At 34.8% G+C, this 26624-nt stretch overlaps 2 protein-coding genes across 2 annotated transcripts in view; both read right to left on the bottom strand.

The window, feature by feature from the left end:
* Positions 1–26624, bottom strand: part of LOC111048856 (protein furry) — a 329691-nt gene that overhangs the window by 30356 nt on the left and 272711 nt on the right. Inside the window, exons 20-29 of the mRNA XM_039431376.1 lie at positions 21330–21463; positions 19758–19994; positions 14292–14569; positions 13579–13717; positions 12158–12312; positions 8168–8454; positions 6795–6847; positions 5929–6170; positions 4381–4667; positions 1528–2381 (exon numbers count right to left, since the gene is read on the bottom strand). Of these exons, the coding sequence (XP_039287310.1) occupies positions 1528–2381; positions 4381–4667; positions 5929–6170; positions 6795–6847; positions 8168–8454; positions 12158–12312; positions 13579–13717; positions 14292–14569; positions 19758–19994; positions 21330–21463 (2666 nt within the window). The remainder of the gene's footprint in view (positions 1–1527; positions 2382–4380; positions 4668–5928; positions 6171–6794; positions 6848–8167; positions 8455–12157; positions 12313–13578; positions 13718–14291; positions 14570–19757; positions 19995–21329; positions 21464–26624) is intronic.
* On the bottom strand, positions 2792–4688 carry LOC120351827 (protein furry-like). Its single transcript, XM_039430318.1, has 2 exons — positions 4381–4688; positions 2792–3060 (listed from the first exon to the last, which is right to left on the bottom strand). The coding sequence occupies exons 1-2, from the start codon at positions 4676–4678 to the stop codon at positions 2924–2926; spliced, it is 435 nt and encodes a 144-aa protein (XP_039286252.1). The 5' UTR covers positions 4679–4688; the 3' UTR covers positions 2792–2923.

Raw genomic sequence — 26624 nt, 5'->3', positions numbered from 1 at the left:
TAAAGTCACCTTGTAAGAATTTTTCTCCATTTTTTTATTTAGAATCTTATAAATAACTTGGTAATTTTGAATATTGTATAATATGATGGGTGGTGGTTTCAAAATTTTATTTGACTGTTGATTGTTGGTGGAAAACTGTTCATGTCCAGTGTAATCTTTCGATTTATTCTCTTTATTGGAAGCATTTCGCTTATTTCTTGAATAGAGTGGTGATTTTTCTTGTGATGGAGGCGAAAGTGAAGTATTCAGCTTCCTCTTCTTAGATCTCCCATTTTTCACTCTCACCCACTCCGTCTCCTTGGCAAGTTCCTCCTCATCTGTACAGTAACCAGTACTACGTGATGCATTTCTAACATTATCAGATTTTCCACCTTTTGGTTGATTTTTCTTACTTGTTGTTGATTGGTGTTGATCCGACTTACTACTCTCTACAACTTTCAGAAACTTTATGAAAACTTTAAATGAACTCTATTCAGTGCTATCAATCTATTATTTTGAATTTATTCAACTATAATATATTGATAGTTGCAATCCAGCCCATTCACGTTTGGTATAATCACTTCCTTCAAATGTTCAATTTATTGAAACAATCAACTTATCTTTATTCACTCATCAAATTGGAATATTATTTACGATATAAAAGTAATGATTGATAGAATTATGATTTGTGAAATTCTATTTGTAATAAAAGATGTGTTACAATAGAGTATATTGATAATATTATGTGCTCAATTTATGTTTTGTTATTATGTATAGCTAACTCATTTTTATCTTTTAATCTGTCTGCAGGAAATTGAATTTGAAACTACACAGCAAATTGAACGGACTGTACAGCAAAGAATAAAATGTATAGAGTGGATAGCTCCATGGTTTCTTCAACATAAGAAAATAATAATGATTTTAAAAGTATATTTTCCGACTAGTTAATGTAGTTGACTATAGTTGGGCGGTTAATACTTTTATATTATCATGAAATGTAATATAACACTCTTACATTTTCATGAAATTTGTAACTACATAAAGACAATGAGAATAAAGGAATGCGGTACACTAGTATTAAACTTTATTTCACACTTCTTTTACTTATTTTTTGCTTGAAAAGTAAGTGAGAGTACTCTTGTAAAAGTGAAAGAAGTGTTTCATAATGTTTATTAATTACCAAAAGTTCAAGTTAGGATGAAAACCTTAAAACACTAGTATTGTATACTATTGTAAATCGACCTTGATGAAACGTTCCAAGGGACCCAAAGGGATCTATCTCAAGGAAATGAACCTAGAATACATGTGTTCTAGGTACATTATTGTATCAAAAGAATACATGTGTTCTAGATACATTATTGTCTCAAGGGGATAAGAGAGAAACCTTAATATTGGGTTATCTATACTTGAAAACTTTATAACAAGGTTAATTCCACATTGAATCTTATGAACAACTATGTTTTAGAATATTAAATATTAATATTTTCAACATTCTTCTTATGTATAAAAGTTATTGAATTGAAGAAATTGATGAGAGCTAATGATTACCTTGTCTCTAGCATCCGGCCTGTCCAGAGGTAGCCTATGCAGCACCCTGCCGAGCAGGCGAAGGGCCAACAGGAACTCATGCTCATAGTCGGACTCCAGTAGAGACACAGACAGCCAGAACAGCTGGGCGAGGATGGTCATCTTGTCATCAGCAGTCGCCGTGTCTCCCAGCAGTTTCAGCGACTGCGCGGATCTCGATCTACATAGATTTGTTGAATATTTGTTAAGGTTGCAAACCTGTCGCGACTCCAACTCACACAGCACTCGTCCCCGTGATTCCTTGACATCGTCCGTGATTCGCTGGCTGGCGGGAGAGCCGGTCGCTTTCCGCATGCCGTACGACACCGAGTAACTGGTGCTCCTTGCGTGATTAGTTTGGTGGTGCTGCCCCACGGGACATATCATCCCTACAACGGGGGCTCCACCCCCGGGGGACCGTTTCCCGCCCCCGGAACCACCCCCGACGATCGGTCCACCTTCCTTGTTGTTTAAGTTCGGGGTGGATTTGAAGATCTCCTTCATGAAATCCAGCGGTCGAAAATCAGACTCTAGTGAGTCAACTGCAGCCTCCAAAGTAAGCAACAACTCTGTCACATACCCTTGCATGTCCTCTCCTTGCTCTGCTACAGTCTCTACCAGCCTAGACAACACATCTGATAACATCCTAGATGTGATCGGGACTCTGAGTGCCCTGAACAGCTGCAGAGATCTGCCAGCATAATGCCTCGACGAACACGACAGCCCCAACTGTAACGCTATCTGTGCCCATCGCTCCGAAATCAACGCCAACGGTAACGAGTCTCTAAAAATCCTCAACACATGTTGCAGAAAACAGTCCAACTGCCGTTTGCACAGTCACAGTTTAAACTAAATTTCATTTTAACTGGATTACATCCGTATCAAGTCTCGTTTGTTATAATTGTATCATTTTGAGCCACCAGCTGATTTAATTTCGCTTTGACTGTGCAAACGGCTCCAAGTGAGTTTATTTCCAATTTACAAGAGTAAAACTCTTGTGATTATAATAAATCATTGTGAAGCAAAAATTAACCTATTGTTAGTTATGTCGGTGAATCACTGGAAATGTTCCATCTATGATTTTTTTACCAATGATATACTTATGAAGAATCATCACAAGAATTCATTTTTATTGGTTGGTTCTGGATTAAACCAAAAAGATTAAATCTCATGCAATGGTTAAATACTTTTTTATTGCATATGTAATAAAAACCATAATTATATAGAGAGGGGATAGGAACCAAGAATCAAAAGAAAGGGTTTGCTGTTGAATGGGAACGGAAGATATGAAAAAAATGAAAACCTGTCTTGAGGAATGGATTGGAATTGAGAGAGCTTGGATTGAACGATTGGGAATAGTTTTGGATTGGAATCGGATTTATAATGCAAAAACAAGGAGAGGATTAGAACATGCTGATGGAAAGTTATACCTCATACCTGAAATACTGGCTAGAGATGAGTTTGGAATTCCTGTTGTGGGACCTTGCAAGTAACTATCAAATTCGGGATCGGGCTCTGCAAATTAATAAATAATTTGATAACCCCAACAGTTGAACATTGACATAAACACTTGATACAAAAAAAAAAAAAAAAAAAATGAAAAACGGACCTCCAGAAAATTTTCAACTAGGGAATATTATCTTTTAAAGGGTGCTTGATTGCAGCACAAGATATCGTAGAGAATTGGTAGGTAGTGTATATTGAATGATTTTTATTTAATAACGACTTTAGAAATTCTTTGTAATTAAACTTTCAAGTAGTCCTATCTAAAAACTAAGACGATTTTTTATTTAGTTTTTTACAATCCGTATATGATGTGATTGAGAAAAATTATTATTTTTTTTAAATTAAAGATAATTAAACATGACTTAAGTTTTGTATGGACATATACCAATACTAATTGTATAGACTTGTTCAAAAAATTACATGATATTTATATGAACCGTTTTGGTAATTTCTATAAAAACGCATTGACGCGCTGTTCAATAAGTCTGTATAGCTCTAATTATAATAATTAAATCTGAATAGCTGGAAATTTATTGCACTTCAAAGCCAATAAGATCTCTCATTCTCCATATTTTGGATATTTCCGAATTTAATTGATGTAAATACACTCAAGGTTTCCATATAAAAAGGTTTCTCCATAAAAATTCAGCTGTTTTCTTTTCATAATCCGGCAAAAATAATCTATTCAATCGCAAGTAATATGTAAAGAAATTTATTTTTCATTTTCAAGTTTATTTCCATGAATAGCACTCACTAGTAATAAGTATACATACAAGATCTTTTTTTTCTTCTTCTTAAAAACAAGGATTAGGCTTCAACCTGTTCTGACTCACATCTAGCCAATTATTCAAATGAACATAAAAAATCCTATTATTGCCACCGCTTGCGTGGTCTGCCAGCATTTCTTTTGCCTACTGGCTGATAATTATAGACTTTAAATGGTGTTCTTTCAGCTGACATTCTTTGAACATGCTCCCTCCATTGAAACCGATTCTCCTTGACTCTTTCATTCATGCTGCAGATATTCAATTCTTTCCTAATATCTTCATTCCTGAAATGATTTCTTCTGCTACATCCCTTGGTTCTTCGGAGAAATCTCATCTCGGCTGCCTGCACTCTACTTTCAAGTGGCTTCACAGTAACCCATGATTCACTATCGTAGAGGAGGACTGGAGCGGCCATTACCTTATAAAATTTCATAATAATTGTATCACATACAAGATAATGCCAAAAATGATCAAATTTGAGTGATATATATCAATATAGAGTTAAATTCCATCAATTATAGTATTAGCATATGAATGAGATATTATTTTGAGTGATATTTACCAGTAAACACGTGAACAAGGACAGGTAAAGGAGGCGTGGGCAACCCCAAACCGAGCTGGGCAGTCTTGCGATTGAGGAGAATCTGAGCGACGGACAGGTGATCGTTGTGATCAGCCAACACGAGCAGCAAGTTGAGCAGCAGCTGCTTGCAATGCTCATGCACGAGCACGCGCGAGTGGTCCAAGCCCAGGAATAGAATGTGCAACATCAGCGGAACGTGGATTGGCCAGTCAAGGTCAACCACGTCCACTACCACGTCCGTCAGAAGCATCACTGCTACGTTACACCTGCACCACATTCAACAGAATATTCAAGTAAGGTTTCATAATAAATAATCTATATAAATAAAAATCGAGCCTCAAATTTTGACATCCAATAACTTTTTTATGTGTGACCCGAATTTGATGATTTTTTCTTAGTTGTGTTCGTTATGTTCAGGACCAGGTTTATGGCCTATCTAATTCATAATCCGACTTCAGGACTCTTTCCTACGGTCCTTCAAAGTTTACATGTAATCCTTATGGGAGGAGATTTATGAGCTGGCCACACACAGAAATAAAAATTAGCTGTTATACTCATTGAGCCATACAACAGCCGTCAGTAGATAGTAGACTAGAGTGTGTGCTGCTCCATAACCGCCCATGTATTTTATTCTAAACTCCCGACTAAAAACAAAATGGCTGCTCTGTGTGTAACCATCCAGCAGTGGGGCCTCAGGTAAAAGACTTACATGCTATAAAGACATTGTTTTTTTCGAATGATTGTGCTGTCTTCGGTGTTCAGAATTAATTGATTTTTAGTAAATTATTTATTTTGCAGTTGGAAAATTATCTATAAAAATAAAATGCCGTATCGCGCCTCCTCAGGTGTGCATCCAACTAAAGTTTGACATGAGATGCATTAAACGATTTGGCGGTACGAAGTTCGCCGGGCCAGCTAGTTATGAATAAAAGAGAAGAATGTTGTGGATTTCAAGAAAGAATTGAAAAAATATTTGATTTCAACCAGCCTATATTCAATAAAAGACTTTCACAGCAGAAAATTATTATTTTATTTTTATCTTGAAACTATTTATGTTGTATAAATGATATTATAAATAAAGAAGTATTTGATTGATTGATTGAATCATCAATTAATGAATTGTGTACCATTGAATCAATAAATGATTACTGATTGAGTTCTAGGTAATGTGTTTGTATTTCACAGTGAATAATATAATTCCCCTTCTTCATGTGCCTGTCCGCTTCCAGACGTTGGCTACCATGGTGGCTAGCTTCACCTTATCCACAGCTGCACGTGAGTAATAAAAATCACTTACTGTTAATATCCAACCCAACATTTCGATACTGTATATTACGTCAATATACGATGGCCATTTATTTTTCATCCTCCTATTCGCCACAAATAGGAGACGATTGCATAAAAAAGAATAATTTGTTCACCAAAAGTTACTTACACTTATGATTGTTCTTCAAGATATTTGCCGTGAAGACAGAGGCATTTGTCATACCAATGAAGCAGCTTACCAAAACCCTCTTCATGAAATACCGAATGAATTCAAGTGGGGTATGACACTGTTTTGGTTCTCCTGTTAGTTTGGAAGCTCTACCCTCTAAGTCATGTCTTGGTTTGGGGATAAGGTATAAGTTAGTAGTGGCCAAGTCAGGTTTGTATGGTGGGTGATCGAGGTTATCCATGCTGATTTGCTGGAGAAGCCGTTTGGCTGCACTAGCACTGTGAGGCCGAGTTGTCACCGATACAACAATTCCGGAATTCATTTGAACTGACGTCTTCAATTTTCAGACACCATTCACTAACAATATCACCACTCATAACGTTTCCTGCATAAACTTGAATAATTATTCGTTGGATTTATGCTGAACTGCGAGTAGAAACGAATAACGCTAAACAATTACGGAAGCAATTGGCTGGAGACTCAAGTCAGGTGGTCATGTTTCTATAACTCGAAAAAATGAACAATCTGGCCGAACCGATCACAGTGCGTTTGGTAGGGATGATAAGCTGTTCAGCTCTGTAAAAATCACCACCCTAACGCTTGTCTGTGTCTTTTGGTGTGTCATCGGAGGTTTGGAAAAAGGTGATTGCAACATGATTGTAATATACATGATTGTAATATGCTCAAACTGAATCGCGAAAAAACAAAGCAAATACCTTTCAGAACAGCTAGAGGGACAACTTTGGAAGTAGAAAACGACAGAAATGTAGAATCTGTAACCAATATAAAAGTTCTAGGAGTGGTATTGGATTCAGAAATTTCTTGGAGACCTCATTTGGAATATTTAAAGAGTAAGTTAAGCTCTGTAATATTCATACTTGGAAACTTAAAAGAATTTTTGGACACAAAAACTTTGAAAGACGTGTATTTCGCAATTTTTCATTCTCTTCTGACCTACGGTATCATATTTTGGGGGAACTCGCAAGTAACTATCAAATTCGGGATCGGGCTCTGCAAATTAATAAATAATTTGATAACCCCAACAGTTGAACATTGACATAAACACTTGATACAAAAAAAAAAAAAAAAAAAAAAATGAAAAACGGACCTCCAGAAAATTTTCAACTAGGGAATATTATCTTTTAAAGGGTGCTTGATTGCAGCACAAGATATCGTAGAGAATTCGTAGGTAGTGTATATTGAATGATTTTTATTTAATAACGACTTTAGAAATTCTTTGTAATTAAACTTTCAAGTAGTCCTATCTAAAAACTAAGACGATTTTTTATTTAGTTTTTTACAATCCGTATATGATGTGATTGAGAAAAATTATTATTTTTTTTAAATTAAAGATAATTAAACATGACTTAAGTTTTGTATGGACATATACCAATACTAATTGTATAGACTTGTTCAAAAATTACATGATATTTATATGAACCGTTTTGGTAATTTCTATAAAAACGCATTGACGCGCTGTTCAATAAGTCTGTATAGCTCTAATTATAATAATTAAATCTGAATAGCTGGAAATTTATTGCACTTCAAAGCCAATAAAATCTCTCATTCTCCATATTTTGGATATTTCCGAATTTAATTGATGTAAATACACTCAAGGTTTCTATATAAAAGGTTTCTCCATAAAAATTCTTCTGTTTTTTTTCATAATCAGGCAAAAGCAATCTATTCAATCGCAAGTAATATGTAAAGAAATTTATTTTTCATTTTCAAGTTTATTTCCATGAATAGCACTCACTAGTAATAAGTATACATACAAGATCTTTTTTTTCTTCTTCTTAAAAACAAGGATTAGGCTTCAACCTGTTCTGACTCACATCTAGCCAATTATTCAAATGAACATAAAAAATCCTATTATTGCCACCGCTTGCGTGGTCTGCCAGCATTTCTTTTGCCTACTGGCTGATAATTATAGACTTTAAATGGTGTTCTTTCAGCTGACATTCTTTGAACATGCTCCCTCCATTGAAACCGATTCTCCTTGACTCTTTCATTCATGCTGCAGATATTCAATTCTTTCCTAATATCTTCATTCCTGAAATGATTTCTTCTGCTACATCCCTTGGTTCTTCGGAGAAATCTCATCTCGGCTGCCTGCACTCTACTTTCAAGTGGCTTCACAGTAACGCATGATTCACTATCGTAGAGGAGGACTGGAGCGGCCATTACCTTATAAAATTTCATAATAATTGTATCACATACAAGATAATGCCAAAAATGATCAAATTTGAGTGATATATATCAATATAGAGTTAAATTCCATCAATTATAGTATTAGCATATGAATGAGATATTATTTTGAGTGATATTTACCAGTAAACACGTGAACAAGGACAGGTAAAGGAGGCGTGGGCAACCCCAAACCGAGCTGGGCAGTCTTGCGATTGAGGAGAATCTGAGCGACGGACAGGTGATCGTTGTGATCAGCCAACACGAGCAGCAAGTTGAGCAGCAGCTGCTTGCAATGCTCATGCACGAGCACGCGCGAGTGGTCCAAGCCCAGGAATAGAATGTGCAACATCAGCGGAACGTGGATTGGCCAGTCAAGGTCAACCACGTCCACTACCACGTCCGTCAGAAGCATCACTGCTACGTTACACCTGCACCACATTCAACAGAATATTCAAGTAAGGTTTCATAATAAATAATCTATATAAATAAAAATCGAGCCTCAAATTTTGACATCCAATAACTTTTTTATGTGTGACCCGAATTTGATGATTTTTTCTTAGTTGTGTTCGTTATGTTCAGGACCAGGTTTATGGCCTATCTAAGTCATAATCCGACTTCAGGACTCTTTCCTACGGTCCTTCAAAGTTTACATGTAATCCTTATGGGAGGAGATTTATGAGCTGGCCACACACAGAAATAAAAATTAGCTGTTATACTCATTGAGCCATACAACAGCCGTCAGTAGATAGTAGACTAGAGTGTGTGCTGCTCCATAACCGCCCATGTATTTTATTCTAAACTCCCGACTAAAAACAAAATGGCTGCTCTGTGTGTAACCATCCAGCAGTGGGGCCTCAGGTAAAAGACTTATATGCTATAAAGACATTGTTTTTTCGAATGATTGTGCTGTCTTCGGTGTTCAGAATTAATTGATTTTTAGTAAATTATTTATTTTGCAGTTGGAAAATTATCTATAAAAATAAAATGCCGTATCGCGCCTCCTCAGTTGTGCATCCAACTAAAGTTTGACATGAGATGCATTAAACGATTTGGCGGTACGAAGTTCGCCGGGCCAGCTAGTTATGAATAAAACAGAAGAATGCTGTGGATTTCAAGAAAGAATTGAAAAAATATTTGATTTCAACCAGCCTATATTCAATAAAAGACTTTCACAGCAGAAAATTATTATTTTATTTTTATCTTGAAACTATTTATGTTGTATAAATGATATTATAAATAAAGAAGTATTTGATTGATTGATTGAATCATCAATCAATGAATTGTGTACCATTGAATCAATAAATGATTACTGATTGAGTTCTAGGTAATGTGTTTGTGTTTCACAGTGAATAATATAAATTCTCCTTCTTCATGTGCCTGTCCGCTTCCAGACGTTGGCTACCATGGTGGCTAGCTTCACCTTATCCACAGCTGCACGTGAGTAATAAAAATCACTTACTGTTAATATCCAACCCAACATTTCGATACTGTATATTACGTCAATATACGATGGCCATTTATTTTTCATCCTCCTATTCGCCACAAATAGAAGACGATTGTATGAAAAAGAATAATTTGTTCACCAAAAGTTACTTACACTTATGCCGTGAAGACAGAGGCATTTGTCATACCAATGAAGCAGCTTACCAAAACCCTCTTCATGAAATACCGAATTAATTTAAGTGGGCTATGACACTGTTTTGGTTCTCCTAGGTTAGTTTGGAAGCTCTGCCTTCTAAGTCATGTCTTGAGTTTGGGGATAAGGTATAAGTTACTAGTGGCCAAGTCAGGTTTGTATGGTGGGTGATCGAAGTTATCCATGCTGATTTGCTGGAGAAGCCGTTTGGCTGCACCAGCACTGTGAGGCCGAGTTGTCACCGATACAACAATTCCGGAATTCATTTGAACTGACGTCTTCAATTTTCAGACACCATTCACTAACAATATCACCACTCATAACGTTTCCTGCATAAACTTGAATAATTATTCGTTGGATTTATGCTGAACTGCGAGTAGAAACGAATAACGCTAAACAATTACGGAAGCAATTGGCTGGAGACTCAAGTCAGGTGGTCATGTTTCTATAACTCGAAAAAATGAACAATCTGGCCGAACCGATCACAGTGCGTTTGGTAGGGATGATAAGCTGTTCAGCTCTGTAAAAATCTCCACCCTAACGCTTGTCTGTGTCTTTTGGTGTGTCATCGGAGGTTTGGAAAAAGGACCCTCTTGATACAACATGATTGTAATATACATGATTGTAATATGCTCAAACTGAATCGCGAAAAAACAAAGCAAATACCTTTCAGAACAGCTAGAGGGACAACTTTGGAAGTAGAAAACGACAGAAATGTAGAATCTGTAACCAATATAAAAGTTCTAGGAGTGGTATTGGATTCAGAAATTTCTTGGAGACCTCATTTGGAATATTTAAAGAGTAAAATGAGCTCTGTAATATTCATACTTGGAAACTTGAAAGAATTTTTGGACACAAAAACTTTGAAAGACGTGTATTTCGCAATTTTTCATTCTCTTCTGACCTACGGTATCATATTTTGGGGGAACTCGAGTCAAGTGATAGACATATTCCGTATGCAGAAGTGGGCGATACGAGTGATTGTTGGAGAATTCATACGTTCAAGTTGCAGACCATACTTTAAAGAGATGAAAATTCTCCCTCTTGTGAGCTTGCACATCCTAGAGACCGTATGTTTCATAGATAGGAACAAGAATAAATTCAGAACTGGCGCACATTTCCACAGTTATAGAACAAGGCATAGGGAAGAGTTGCGAGATGATGCACACAGGACCACCATTTATGAGAGAGGAGTAAAGAGTGCTGGGATTCGACTGTACAATAAATTACTAGCTAACATAAGAGAAAATACAGGACGTAAATTCAGAGTATTGATGAAGGAGCAGCTTTTGAGCGTTTGTGCATACTCAATTGATGCATTTAAAGCACATTACGAGATGAGTTTGGCTGCTCAGTATTACTATGTACATATTTTTATGTAATTTTGCTATATAAAATAATTGAAATATGTCTTGATTTGAATACATATTATCGAAATATCCTAATATCCCTTCCGTGGGTAATAAATTGGACTAATAATAATAATAATAATAATAATAATAATAATAATAATAATAATAATAATAATAACAGGCATGTTGAGGAGCAAGGCTTGTCCAAGCCACTGACTTTTGCTTTTCTGAAGTCAGCAGCCCTGAAATCTGAGACTGAGGGTTTCATACTGGCATGTCAAGATGGTGTCATCAACACATTGTCATACCGCAGCAGAGTAATGCACATGGATGTTCCTGATATCAGTTGCAGGGTGTGTCATAGAGCACCAGAGACGATCATGCACATCCTGTCTTCTTGTTCTGTGCATGCAACTGCAGGCTACATCCATCGACATAATGCTGGTCTGCGAGTTCTCTATTACCATCTTAGACACTCATATGGTATCGACAAAACACCAGTGCTGCCTTATGCCCCAGGGGAGATTGAATCTGTTGTGGGGAATGAGAGGTGCCGAATTTATTGGAATTACTCATTCTCTACCACCAGGCTTTTAAGAGCCACAAAGCCTGATGTTGTCCTCCTTGACATCACTTCGAAGACAATGTATGTCATTGAGTTTTCAGCACCAGCTGAGGGTAACATTGTCACCAAAGAGGAGGAAAAACAGACGAAATATCATGACCTACTAATGGAGCTGCGCAGGCTAAACCCAGGCTACTCTGTGAGAATGGTGGTGTTGATTGTAGGTGTACTGGGAGGCATGAGACCTTCATTTTTGGCCAACCTTAGAACGATTCCAGCCTGTGAGAGACCTGCTGCTGTGCTTGCAGGTCAGATGCAGAAGGCTGTCATTCTTGGATCATTACGTCTACTCAGAGCAAACGATTTAATGGTAACGGACCCAGTATGATTGTTTACCACATGGACATGTGGAGCACTCACTCTGGAAAAATCGCTTGTCACTCTTCCTTGGGGGTCGGAGCCCAGGGAAATGGTGGTCAAGCAAAACCTCAAACAATAGAAATAATAATAATAATAATAATACAATTATAAATATTGAATTCATGTTTCAAGTATGTAATTTTACAGTTTCAACTCACCTATGGAAGCCGCTACTTGGTTGTGTGCTATCTGGTAGATACTCCTTCAATGGAGCAAAATATCCTCCATACTCGGGCATTGGCAAAGGATGAGGCTGAGGAATATCAAACTTGCCAACAGGACCGGGAGGTCCTCTGTAGCCTTCCTCTACCATCTGAAACAAAATTAATACAGGTGTTTTAACATTTTAGCGTATTCGGAGACGAATAAGAGAATACAAAAGTTAATAATGAAGTATTTCAATAGAGCTACTTGATTGTTTTTGAAGAGATATTATGGTATTTACCCATAATGAAAAGATGTGTCATCTGTGTCTCATTTTTTCATTTTCAGAGCTACTTGAGTTGTTTATTAAATAAATTACTAAAATGGCATAAGTGTTCGTAACTGGTTGTGTTTATAAAAAAAGTAAAAAGAGGGTACCAGTAATTTCTAAAATAATAAAATATAAAAGTTATAACATCAGTTCAAACAAAAACTAGAGATAGAAGAGAAGATACGAAGAAAATTTAGGATTGTATAGAATGTAAGAATTATCTTTGCTGTTGTGATTGTGGAGGTGAAGTTGTGTTGTGGTAGATATCCATATTGAATTAGAACGACTAGATATTGTTAAAACCACTATTTCAGCAAACCAAATTGAGATACAAATGACTTTACTCAAATACTGAACTGTCCTTACTGAACTACTAAACTGAGTTTACCAGAAATTGATAATGATGTAACAACCTAAACTAGTATCTCAAATTGTTCAAGTAAATTATAGCTTTACTATATCAGTGATGGCTTCGACAATTTCCAGTCGCTTTCATTCAATGTCAGAATATTACATTCATTAGTAAAAACTATATACAAATCTTGAAGTACCCTTTATTTTTTAAAAACTTTAAAATATTTCAACAACTAGTTTCGACCTTTTGTTTACTTCAAGATTTGTATATTGTTTTCACTAGCTTACCCTAACTTAGGTCATTTTAGGTAATTGAAAATGACCTAAGTTAGGGTCGAAACTAGTTGTTAAACTATTCTAAAGTTTTTAAAAAATAAAGGGTACTTCAAGATTTGTATATTGTTTTTATTAATTTTTTAAAACGTAGCCCATGTGAGTGGAGTGTTTTTACATTCATTAGCTTCAACAGGTGTGATCGCCAAAATCTAAAACTAAAATATTTCTTAAAAAATATCACTGGGAATAATCTTTCAATTGAACATGAAGTTTTCCGCTGATCAAGAAGAATAAATTAAATTATTGCATGACATTGTTTGAGTGGAATAGTCACTGTATAGGAAGTATATCTGTATAGAAAATCAATAGAATATATTTCTAAAGATACTGTATAGACAATCTATAAGTAAAGTGGATAATAATTGGCAATAATTAAGCAATTTTTGAGTGATATTTTGTTTTGCAAGTATTGACCTCAGTCTCAGTGGTGGGAGTGGAGTTCTCGTCGGACAGCATGGCTGGTCCGCTGGCTGTGCGAATCTTGTCGGCTCCCCTCGGAGGCACAAACCCAACAGCCGCCATTGCTCTCAGCGCGGAATCCGATTTCGACGTCCTAAAAACAAAAACATGTTTCATTCCATCTGGTAGACAGTTTTCTTGTTGGCTATCTTCAATCGGTATTACACTTTAGTAAGATATAAGTGTAATTTTTGAAAACATAATTTGAGAGGATTAAACACAGAATCCAGACTAAATTATAGTCTACAATCTACAATATAATATAACTTAGTCCAACAATATATCCTATATATCTCGAAAATACTTGCACGTTTCAAGTAAAGATGCTTCAAGAATCCTATCAGTACAGACCTGCTGAACCTTTACTCTGAAACGCGGAAGGAAAAGATTACTATGTATTATTCATCGATTTTTTAAGGAAACTAATATGTTACTTAGAGTTGAACTGACATTTATTTTGTTAGCATAGTTATAAGTTATGTGGGAGCAAACGTTTTGAAGCAGTGGGTCACCACGATGGAGGAAAATTTAAATAATAGATTGCTATAAATATACTGCCAATTGTACATATTGTAAAAAAATGTTGAGTGCATTATAGGACTAAGCATTTTCTAATCTCTCAGAAAAATCGTCGCAAATTTGATAATGGTGATTGATTGATTATTTACCCAGTTTTGCCGGGATCCTCGCCGCTGTGACGCTTGGTGTGGATGGTGCCCTTCTCGACAGCAAGGTCGTTGCGACCGGAGCCACCCGGGTCCTGCAGACCGGGTCCCGGGTCCGAGTGACTGCTGGCCTTGCGCATGCTCGTCAGCCGGTAGAAGGGTGGAGTCTCAGTGCGCTCTATCAGGCAGTTGAGCGTCTCAACCGTCTGCAGTTCACCCATCATTTCGTCCAGCAGCCGGTCAGGCCGTGCTCTCGCCAGGTACAGCACTACGCGTTTTGCCTGGTCGACACAATTTCAAATACAATATTTTATTATTTATTATTCGTTGAATACTTATTAATATGAAATATTATGAAAAATATTTTATTCATCCAAAGAACAGTACAATGACAGGAAAATCAGTATCTTATCATCGAAATCTAGATATTTTTACAGAAATATAATGATTCAAAATAATGATAAGGTTTTTTATATGAATGAATAAAACAAAAAATATTCTGGAACCTTTCCGAAATATAGAAAATTCATTACATGAATCTTGAGGAATACCAAAATTTGTAATACCTTAAAATGAAGAAAATACCTTCATAATGTATTTTAGTTACAGAGCTCGAGTTTCATGTTGAAACCAACAATTCTTTTGCAGTATTAGAAATAATCAATAAAGTGAATTGAGTAGCCTATATAAAAAGTTTTTCCAATCAGTTTCATTGATTGTTCTCAGATGGTATGATTGATAATATCAGGATACGATTAGATAAGATAACAATATGAGACATATAAAAAATGCTATCTTGATAGAGAATAATTGACCTCAATAAAATGTTGACAGATTGTTCAAAATTAAAAGAATTCTTCTCTGGTTTAACTCTATTGCTTAGAGAATGTAAATAGGTTACATTTATGTAGGCCTTAATTTGATGAACTTGTTATTTAATTCTGGTGTGATCCAAAATTCGAAAGTTCATTGTGGTTATAATAATACAACAAACAAATAAGATTTATATAATGATTCACAATAGTGGTTATTTTTATACAAATTATTGTATTATGATTGGTGCTGGTATTTAAATGAAATTAGATTAAAATATATCAGAAGAAAATTGTAGAATATGCAACAGTAAGTTAACGATGATTTAGAAAAAAAAACAAATCTATACACTATTTAGTTGGAGATTATTATAGTATACAAGAGTTCCTTTGAGACTTAAATTAGGGTTATACTCAAATAGGATTCACACTTGAACCATTAAGTGGAGTATTGGATTAGTATTAATTTTTACACTATAATCTGAGTTGTCTTATACAGTGCTCCACAATAGAAATAAATCTTCAGGGATTATCTAAAAATAAACATATTATGTCAACTGAATAGCAACAACAACTAACGGTTTAGCCGTAGTAGAAATTTATATTAATTTCACAAACTACAAATGGAATAATTGTTGGAGAAAAGGTTATCAAGGTTTAAATAATTTTTAATAATTTTATGATTATGTGAATGTTTCATTGATAAATAAATTAATATTATATCCATAAAATGTGAAATGAACTTACGTAGGGCAACAGCTCTGTGGGAGCCATCCCTGAGATGATGAGCAGATAACGGATGATGACCTTGAGGTTGTTGGGGCCAGCACGAGCAGAGGGTGGACCACACCTCCTCGGTCTCCTTGGGGTGTTCGTCGGCGAACTTGGCAGTGATGTAGAACAAATTGTTGAGCACCATCTCTGTCGCCTCCACCGAGCCCCATCCTTCGCGTCTCCTGCCCTCTCGAGGGTCGTTCGAATAATACTAAAAAAAAATTAATAAGTTCATTTCTGTAAGTAAATTCTGTATTCGATACTTACAAGAACATTTAAATGAATTTATGTGACAGAATTAAAGCATTAATATTTTTATTACATTTGATACAGAAGAATCTTTGGGCTGACGCTGATATTTATCATTTATTTAAATATGTGTGACAATATTGAAACATTGATATTGTGATTAATTTTTGCAGAGACAAATCCGTGGCTGACTCTTATATTTATTTTCATTAATTAAAAACATATACACTACTTTACAAACCATTACAAATGAATGACGATTGTATAAGATAATGTCATTCATAGTGGACTATATTATTAAAATTAATTGTTAACTTATATTGAAGGGTTAGGTTGAGAGGAAGTCTTTGTAAAAAGCTGGGGCATAGAATAAACAATCTAGTATAAAAGTTTAATCTGGCTGGGGTTACACCAAACCAGCATAGAGCTAGAGAATAGTAAATTCTGGAGTATAAAACACCTATAAATGATCCGACATATGAGAAGCATGATACATTATATCTCCAAAAGTTTATGAATCCAATGTTATTTCTTATGGCTTTAGAGCTTTTAAACTGGCTTGACCCAGATTTTTATTAATCTTTGTTCAGAAAAAGCATTTGTTCATTTGTTCTGACCTCAGCCTATTAGTTGCGAGTAGTATTTGAAGGGTTAGTTTGAGTTTGGTCCTTGTTTTTATAAAGCAGTTCAAAACGCACAACTATACTATTCAAAAGCAACACACGCAAATTCAATTCATAATGTCCCAAACATTATCAAAATGAATAAATTGGCGTCAAGAACGCCATTATTGCATGCAATAAAATAGACAGTAAATAAAATAGAAACAATAAAATAGAATCAATAAAATAGACATCACTAAACTAACAAAAATATTGTTATTCTTCAACCAATAAATAAAAAATAACACTTAGTACACTCAGTGTTATTTACTGTGTACACTCAGTACACTTATGACATGATTATTCAGATCGCACTAAAAATAATAATAATTTATTTTTGTGACCCCAAAAAATTGCATTAGCACATTTATTCATATGAAACACTTTTGGTTTTTTGTTTTTTGATTTGTATGAGATTTATATCAGATTATGAGACGAATAAATATGGAAAAGAACATGATGAAAATTATAAAAACAGTGAAAGAAGAGTAAATTTAGGATCAATAATTGGTCATTGAAGTTCGAAACTTGTAAATTCATTGAAGTAGAGTAGTCAAATACAATAATTTGAACTCCATTGTGATTCCTATTCAATTACCATACTAGAGTTCTTCAACATGAAAAAATTTGCATTTCCATTACCTGAAAATAAGATAGTGGATTCCCAGGTGGAACATTGGGGTCAACCAGTTCCATATTGTGCAGCCAAGGCAGCAAATATTGCAGCAGAAGTTGACGAACTTCCGGTCTGGCCGTTTGAAATCTGTGCGTTATCTCTGCAAAAAATATAATTAATTCATTTATTATCATCAAGAATCATCAAGAAGTTATACAATATTTACAGTTAGATTTAATAATATTTTTATTATTTATTCTAATTGATAAAATTGACGGAAATGCTTTAAGGAAATTTGGATCATCTCAAAATATGGTTAAAAGGAACCTCAAACTTCCTTCTAATGTTTCTACATGTTTCTAACGTCACAAAAATTCCAATGGGGTAGAACCATTTATTTGTTGTTGTTCACTCACTTGCATATTATTAGTTACCGTACTGGTTGAGTGGCCAACATTAGTACGTCACGCAGCCCAGAATTTACATATAAAACCATTGAAACACAATATAAATAATCAAGTACCTAAATTTATAAATAAAAAATATAAATTGGAATATAAATAAGGGGTAGGCCAACTCGATCATTTATATTGTGTTTCAATAATTTCAGTAGCCCTATAAATGAAAGTGAATACAAGAACATGTATGTTACAGTGAACTAAAACTTCCAGTCTCGTGACTTTTGATGTAATATACTTTCTTGTTAAATCTTATTCTACTTTTATATTAATAGGACACATTTTTCAATAAATTGAGAAAAGTTTAATTATTTCATTAATTAATTTGATTGGGCAAATGGCATAAGGAAGAACATTGAATTATGAACATCATTGAATATCATTAAAATTATTGTGATTGAAATTCGCAATCTGTGATTCTGCCACTGGAGCCATTCATCCCTTATCAAACTTTTTCAATCACTTATTTTGTAATCATTTCAATCGAGTCAAAATGTCATCAATACTTCCCATTCAAACAATGTTGACAGCCACAAAAAAGGAAATAACATATTGTTCTTTGCTCAGTGCTAAAGCTTACAATATAAGCCCGCAGTTGTTTTTCTAATCCGACAAATAGCTTTTTCCGAATAAAAATCTAAAAGGCTCCACAACAAATAATAATCAGAGCGACCTGTCAGGCACGTGGGGCAAAACAATTGTAAGCATTAGGATGTTTGTATATGTAGAAGCACTCAACGTAAATTGGAGCTAGACCGGGGAGAGTGAAACATGAGTCTCTCCCAGGCCGCATTTCCATTCTATTGAAGTGGCTCATTCCGCGCCAAATCCCATCGAATCCTCAGTCTCCAACTCAAACGAGGATGATGTATGCGAGAGCCGAGAGCAAATGCTACATTATACAATATGCATACGAATTATGCTGGCATTCACGGCAGATCACCAGACTTGATTGAGGAGACCCCTAATACTCGCCTGCCATCTGAAAAGGGTTTTAGACAAATCACATCCTGAATGTATGAATGGACTCAACGAAAAAGGACTGTACCTCCGTCTGATTTAGCGAGAAATATCTGTCAAGATATACTCGAACAAGAGAATTGAGTATGTAAACGCTAATAGTCGCTTTAACTCCCCAGTAATAACTCTAGACAATATTTGCTTTTTGATACTTGGAAATTTCAAGAGATTTCAACCAAATATCATGGTACAAAATGAATGGAACATTCCTGTAATAACTCTAGATAAAAACACTTCATTCACACGGGCTACTTATTAAATTAATAGAACAATATGAAAAATCTCAAAGCACCCTTTATTTTTAAAAAAAACTTTAAAATAGTTTAACAACTAGATTCGGTGATCACACCATCGTCAGGTTATAAAATAGAATTCAATACCGTAAATGTTTACTAATTGATACAATATAAACATATGCTTAATTTCATATGATTAATTAATTATGATTTCAAAGTTTTTTTAAAATAAAGGGTGCTTTGAGATTTTTATATTGTTTTATTAACTCTAGATAATAATATTTGCTTTGAGACTTAAATTAGGGTTATACTCAAATAGGATTCACACTTGAACCATTAAGTGGAGTATTGGATTAGTATTAATTTTACACTATAATCTGAGTTGTCTTATACAGTGCTCCACAATAGAAATAAATCTTCAGGGATTATCTAAAAATAACATATTATGTCAACTGAATAGCAACAACAACTAACGGTTTAGCCGTAGTAGAAATTTATATTAATTTCACAAACTACAAATGGAATAATTGTTGGAGAAAAGGTTATCAAGGTTTAAATAATTTTTAATAATTTTATGATTATGTGAATGTTTCATTGATAAATAAATTAATATTATATCCATAAAATGTGAAATGAACTTACATAGGGCAACAGCTCTGTGGGAGCCATCCCTGAGATGATGAGCAGATAACGGATGATGACCTTGAGGTTGTTGGGCCAGCACGAGCAGAGGGTGGACCACACCTCCTCGGTCTCCTTGGGGTGTTCGTCGGCGAACTTGGCAGTGATGTAGAACAAATTGTTGAGCACCATCTCTGTCGCCTCCACCGAGCCCCATCCTTCGCGTCTCCTGCCCTCTCGAGGGTCGTTCGAATAATACTAAAAAAAATTAATAAGTTCATTTCTGTAAGTAAATTCTGTATTCGATACTTACAAGAACATTTAAATGAATTTATGTGACAGAATTAAAGCATTAATATTTTTATTACATTTGATACAGAAGAATCTTTGGCTGACGCTGATATTTATCATTTATTTAAATATGTGTGACAATATTGAAACATTGATATTGTGATTAATTTTTGCAGAGACAAATCCGTGGCTGACTCTTATATTTATTTTCATTAATTAAAAACATATACACTACTTTACAAACCATTACAAATGAATGACGATTGTATAAGATAATGTCATTCATAGTGGACTATATTATTAAATTAATTGTTAACTTATATTGAAGGGTTAGGTTGAGAGGAAGTCTTTGTAAAAAGCTGGGGCATAGAATAAACAATCTAGTATAAAAGTTTAATCTGGCTGGGGTTACACCAAACCAGCATAGAGCTAGAGAATAGTAAATTCTGGAGTATAAAACACCTATAATGATCCGACATATGAGAAGCATGATACATTATATCTCCAAAAGTTTATGAATCCAATGTTATTTCTTATGGCTTTAGAGCTTTTAAACTGGCTTGACCCAGATTTTTATTAATCTTTGTTCAGAAAAGCATTTGTTCATTTGTTCTGACCTCAGCCTATTAGTTGCGAGTAGTATTTGAAGGGTTAGTTTGAGTTTGGTCCTTGTTTTTATAAAGCAGTTCAAAACGCACAACTATACTATTCAAAAGCAACACACGCAAATTCAATTCATAATGTCCCAAACATTATCAAAATGAATAAATTGGCGTCAAGAACGCCATTATTGCATGCAATAAAATAGACAGTAAATAAAATAGAAACAATAAAATAGAATCAATAAAATAGACATCACTAAACTAACAAAAATATTGTTATTCTTCAACCAATAAATAAAAATAACACTTAGTACACTCAGTGTTATTTACTGTGTACACTCAGTACACTTATGACATGATTATTCAGATCGCACTAAAAATAATAATAATTTATTTTTGTGACCCCAAAAAATTGCATTAGCACATTTATTCATATGAAACACTTTTGGTTTTTTGTTTTTTGATTTGTATGAGATTTATATCAGATTATGAGACGAATAAATATGGAAAAGAACATGATGAAAATTATAAAAACAGTGGAAGAAGAGTAAATTTGGGATCAATAATTGGTCATTGGAGTTCGAAACTTGTAAATTCATTGAAGTAGAGTAGTCAAATACAATCATTTGAACTCCATTGTGATTCCTATTCAATTACCATACTAGAGTTCTTCAACATGAAAAATTTGCATTTGCATTACCTGAAAATAAGATAGTGGATTCCCAGGTGGAACATTGGGGTCAACCAGTTCCATATTGTGCAGCCAAGGCAGCAAATATTGCAGCAGAAGTTGACGAACTTCCGGTCTGGCCGTTTGAAATCTGTGCGTTATCTCTGCAAAAATAGAATTAATTCATTTATTATCATCAAGCAGTTATACAATATTTACAATTAGATTTAATAATATTTTTATTATTTATTCTAATTGATAAAATTTGACTGAAATGCTTTAAGGAAATTTGGATCATCTCAAAATATGGTTTAAGAGGAACCTCAAACTTCCTTCTAATGTTTCTACATGTTTCTAACGTCACAAAAATTCCAATGGGGTAGAACCATTTATTTGTTGTTGTTCACTCACTTGCATATTATTAGTTACCGTACTGGTTGAGTGGCCAACATTAGTACGTCACGCAGCCCAGAATTTACATATAAAACCATTGAAACACAATATAAATAATCAAGTACTTAAATTTATAAATAAAAAATATAAATAAGGGGTAGGCCTACTCGATCATTTATATTGTGTTTCAATAATTCCAGTAGCCCTATAAATGAAAGTGAATACAAGAACATGTATGTTACAGTGAACTAAAACTTCCAGTCTCGTGACTTTTGATGTAATATACTTTCTTGTTAAATCTTATTCTACTTTTATATTAATAGGACACATTTTTCAATAAATTGAGAAAAGTTTAATTATTTCATTAATTAATTTGATTGGGCAAATGGCATAAGGAAGAACATTGAAATTATGAACATCATTGAATATCATTAAAATTATTGTGATTGAAATTCGCAATCTGTGATTCTGCCACTGGAGCCATTCATCCCTTATCAAACTTTTTCAATCACTTATTTTGTAATCATTTCAATCGAGTCAAAATGTCATCAATACTTCCCATTCAAACAATGTTGACAGCCACAAAAAAGGAAATAACATATTGTTCTTTGCTCAGTGCTAAAGCTTACAATATAAGCCCGCAGTTGTTTTTCTAATCCGACAAATAGCTTTTTCCGAATAAAAATCTAAAAGGCTCCACAACAAATAATAATCAGAGCGACCTGTCAGACACGTGGGGCAAAACAATTGTAAGCATTAGGATGTTTCGAGTATGTATGTATATATGTAGAAGCACTCAACGTAAATTGGAGCTAGACCGGGGAGAGTGAAACATGAGTCTCTCCCAGGCCGCATTTCCATTCTATTGAAGTGGCTCATTCCGCGCCAAATCCCATCGAATCCTCAGTCTCCAACTCAAACGAGGATGATGTATGCGAGAGCCGAGAGCAAATGCTACATTATACAATATGCATACGAATTATGCTGGCATTCACGGCAGATCACCAGACTTGATTGAGGAGACCCCTAATACTCGCCTGCCATCTGAAAAGGGTTTTAGACAAATCACATCCTGAATGTATGAATGGACTCAACGAAAAAGGACTGTACCTCCGTCTGATTTAGCGAGAAATATCTGTCAAGATATACTCGAACAAGAGAATTGAGTATGTAAACGCTAATAGTCGCTTTAACTCCCCAGTAATAACTCTAGACAATATTTGCTTTTTGATACTTGGAAATTTCAAGAGATTTCAACCAAATATCATGGTACAAAATGAATGGAACATTCCTGTAATAACTCTAGATAAAAACACTTCATTCACACGGGCTACTTATTAAATTAATAGAACAATATGAAAAATCTCAAAGCACCCTTTATTTTTAAAAAAAACTTTAAAATAGTTTAACAACTAGATTCGGTGATCACACCATCGTCAGGTTATAAAATAGAATTCAATACCGTAAATGTTTACTAATTGATACAATATAAACATATGCTTAATTTCATATGATTAATTAATTATGATTTCAAAGTTTTTTTAAAAATAAAGGGTGCTTTGAGATTTTTATATTGTTTTATTAACTCTAGATAATAATATTTGCTTTCTGATACTTGAATATTTTATGAAATGTCAACTTGATATCATGGTGAAAAATCTGGTGTGGTACACTCACACAACTTTCTTGCTCATATTTGAAACCACGATCAGACTTCTGTATATGTGTATATATAATATTGTTTTCAGAGTACTTTTTCCTTTGTGTAAATTGTGAAACTCGATGATTTTTTTAGTCCTCATTTTTTTAAAGTCGTCAAAACAGCTGTTCTACACAAGAAATATCTCGACTATGTGTTCTTTTTACTTTCCTTGCCCTATTACCATAGGTAAGGAAAGTATTGCTTTCCAAAAAAAATTAAGGTACCCTAATTTCAAGTTTTCTATACGTTTCAAGGTCCCCTGACTCCAAAAACATGATTTTTGGGTGTTGGTCTGTGTGTGTGTATGTGTGTATGTGTGTGTGTGTGTGTTGTGTGTGTGTTGTGTGTGTGTGTGTGTGTGTGTGTGTGTGTTGTGTGTGTGTGTGTGTGTGTGTGTGTGGTGTGTGGTGTGTGTGTGTGGTGTGTGGTGTGTGTGTGTGTGTGGTGTGTGTGTGTGTGTGTGTGTGTGTGGTGTGTGTGTGTGTGTGTGTGTGGTGTGTGTGTGTGTGTGTGGTGTGTGTGGTGTGTGTGTGTGTGGTGTGTGTGGTGTGTGTGTGTGTGTGTGTGGTGTGTGTGTGTATGTGTGTATGTCTGTGAACACGATAACTCTATTCCTAATTAACCAATCGACTTGAAATTTTAAACTCAAGGTCCTTATACCATAAGGATCCGACAATAAGAAATTCAATAAAATTCAATTCAATATGGTGGATAATTACTAAAAAACCATGTTTTTCACGTTTTTCTCGAAAACGGCTCTAACGATTTTCTCCAAATTTATAGACTACCATGGATAGCTATTTATAAGCCCTATCAACTGAAATGAGTCTTTTTTCCTGGGAAAATCCCAGGAGCTCCGTAATATTATTGAGAAAAATGGCGGATAATGACTAAAAAACCATGTTTTTCACGGTTTTCTCGAAAACGGCTCTAACGATTTTCTTCAAATTTATACCATGGATAGCTATTTATAAGCCCTATCAACTGACATGAGTCTCATTTCTGGGAAAATTCCAGGAGCTACGTAATATTATTGAGAAAAATGGCGAATACTGACTAAAAAACCATGTTTTTCACGATTTTCTCAAAAATTACTTGACCGATTTTTTTCAAATTCATACCCTGTATAGTAATTCATCAGCTCTATCAATTACTGGCATGAGTCTTTTTCCAGGGAAACTAATGGGGGGTCCACCCCATCCTTGAGAAATGGACTTTGTAACCTCCTTCTCGTGCATGAGGTAGGTAGGTAGAGCAGTTTATAAAAAGAACACAGTCATAGTCGAGATATTTCATCTGTAGAACAGCTGTTTTGACGACTTTTGAAAAAATCATTGAATTTCACAATTTACACAAAGGAAAAAGTACTCTGAAAACAATTATATATACACATATAAAGTAGTCTGATCGTAGTTGCAAATATTTTGCCGCCAATCGTCATTATATTATTCCCCTAAATTATTCTCATCTAGGAATGAGGCTTACAGTTCAATGAGCAAGGAAAGTTGTGTGCGTGTACCACACCAGATTTTTATGAACTGCGCTACCTACCTACCTCATATACGAGGAGGTTACGAAGTTCATTTATCAAGGATGGGGTGGACCCCCGATTAGTTTCCCAGAAAGGAGACTCATGCCAGTTGATAGAGCTGATAAATAACGATACAGGGTATGAATTTAAAAAAAAATTAGTCAAGTAATTTTTGAGAAGATCGTGAAAAACATGGTTTTTTAGTAATCATCCGCCTCTCACTGACACGTCAGCTCGCTCGCCCTCAAGTAGGTATGATTATTTCAATAATAGTCATAATGACGCAGGTATGTTTCTAGCAAATAAGCTCCACTCTTTCAAAAAACTTTTCAAGGCTGCTCACCTTAACGTACAATCCCTCAGTTGCCACATTGATGAACTCAGAGCAATCTTCTGTTTTCAGGACTTCAATATAATTGGAATTTCCGAATCATTTTTGAAGCCTAGTATTTCATCAAATTTTGTTGCATTGCCTGGATATAATCTTTTCCGGAATGATAGATTAAATAAAGCTTGTGGGGGTGTAGCAATTTATGTGAAAGATGGTATCAAAACAAAAGTTTTAATCACATCTAAACAAGAGTATTGTTCCAGACCAGAGTTTATGCTACTTGAATTATCCTTATCTAGTAATGATAAATTACTCGTTGGTATCTGTTATCGCCCACCAAAAATAGGTCATTTCACAGATTTCGAAAATGCCTTGCTTTCTCTTATGCCTTGTTATAACCGTATACTAGTTATGGGGGATATGAACACCGACTTGAACATGACAAATCGTAACTTTGACTACTTTCAACTGACTACAATTTTCCAATGCCTAAACATGACTATTTACCCTCGATCCAACTCATCATACTAATGAATCAGACACACTCATTGACCTTCTCATTGTTAGTGATCCCAATGAGGTTGTTCAAGCAGGCCAAATCTCAGTCCCAGCTATTTCTAGACATGATTTGATCTACTGTGTACTTTCCCATAAGATACCCAAGCCAGAACAGAAAATTATCACATATAGAGACTTCAAAAACTTTGATGAAGCCGCCTTCCTGACTGATGTGGCTCAGACTCCATGGCATCAATTGAAGCATTACCCTCAGTTGATGACATGGTCAAGACTTTCGAGAATTGGACTTTGACTTTGTATGACAAACATGCACCTTATGTGACAAGGAGGATTAATAGAAAACGACGAGTACCGTGGATGACTGAAGACATACTTAAGATGATGGGACGTAGAGACAAAGCACATAGAAAATTTAAAAAGACATTTGACTTGGACAGTTTGATAGAGTATAGGAGCCTTAGAAATAGGGTTAAACAGGAATTACGGAACTCAAAGATTAGGTATTTGAATTCGTTTATGACAAACAATAGACAAGACTCTAAATCACTTTGGCAGGGAATAAAAGAATTCGGGCTTGGCAAACAGAAATCGAATCCACAAATTGACTTACCATTGAATAATATAAATGACCATTTCGTTTCACACTCTAACCAACGCGACGAAGTTGTCATTGCTAATCATATAGATGGTCTTGAAGAGCAGGTTACAAACTTAGATTTACCAATCACTGATCAATTTCATTTCCATCCAATCTCAGAAGAAGACACTTTCAGAGCAATTCAACGTATTCATAGTAATGCTACGGGTGTAGACAAAATTCCTATTAAATTTATCAAGAAGATGTTATTT

This window comes from Nilaparvata lugens, chromosome 6 (assembly GCF_014356525.2).
Source record: "Nilaparvata lugens isolate BPH chromosome 6, ASM1435652v1, whole genome shotgun sequence".
In the NCBI taxonomy this organism is placed as follows: domain Eukaryota; kingdom Metazoa; phylum Arthropoda; class Insecta; order Hemiptera; family Delphacidae; genus Nilaparvata; species Nilaparvata lugens.
The sequence above is the reverse complement of the archived record's forward strand: the minus strand, read 5'-3'. Positions and strand labels throughout refer to the sequence as shown.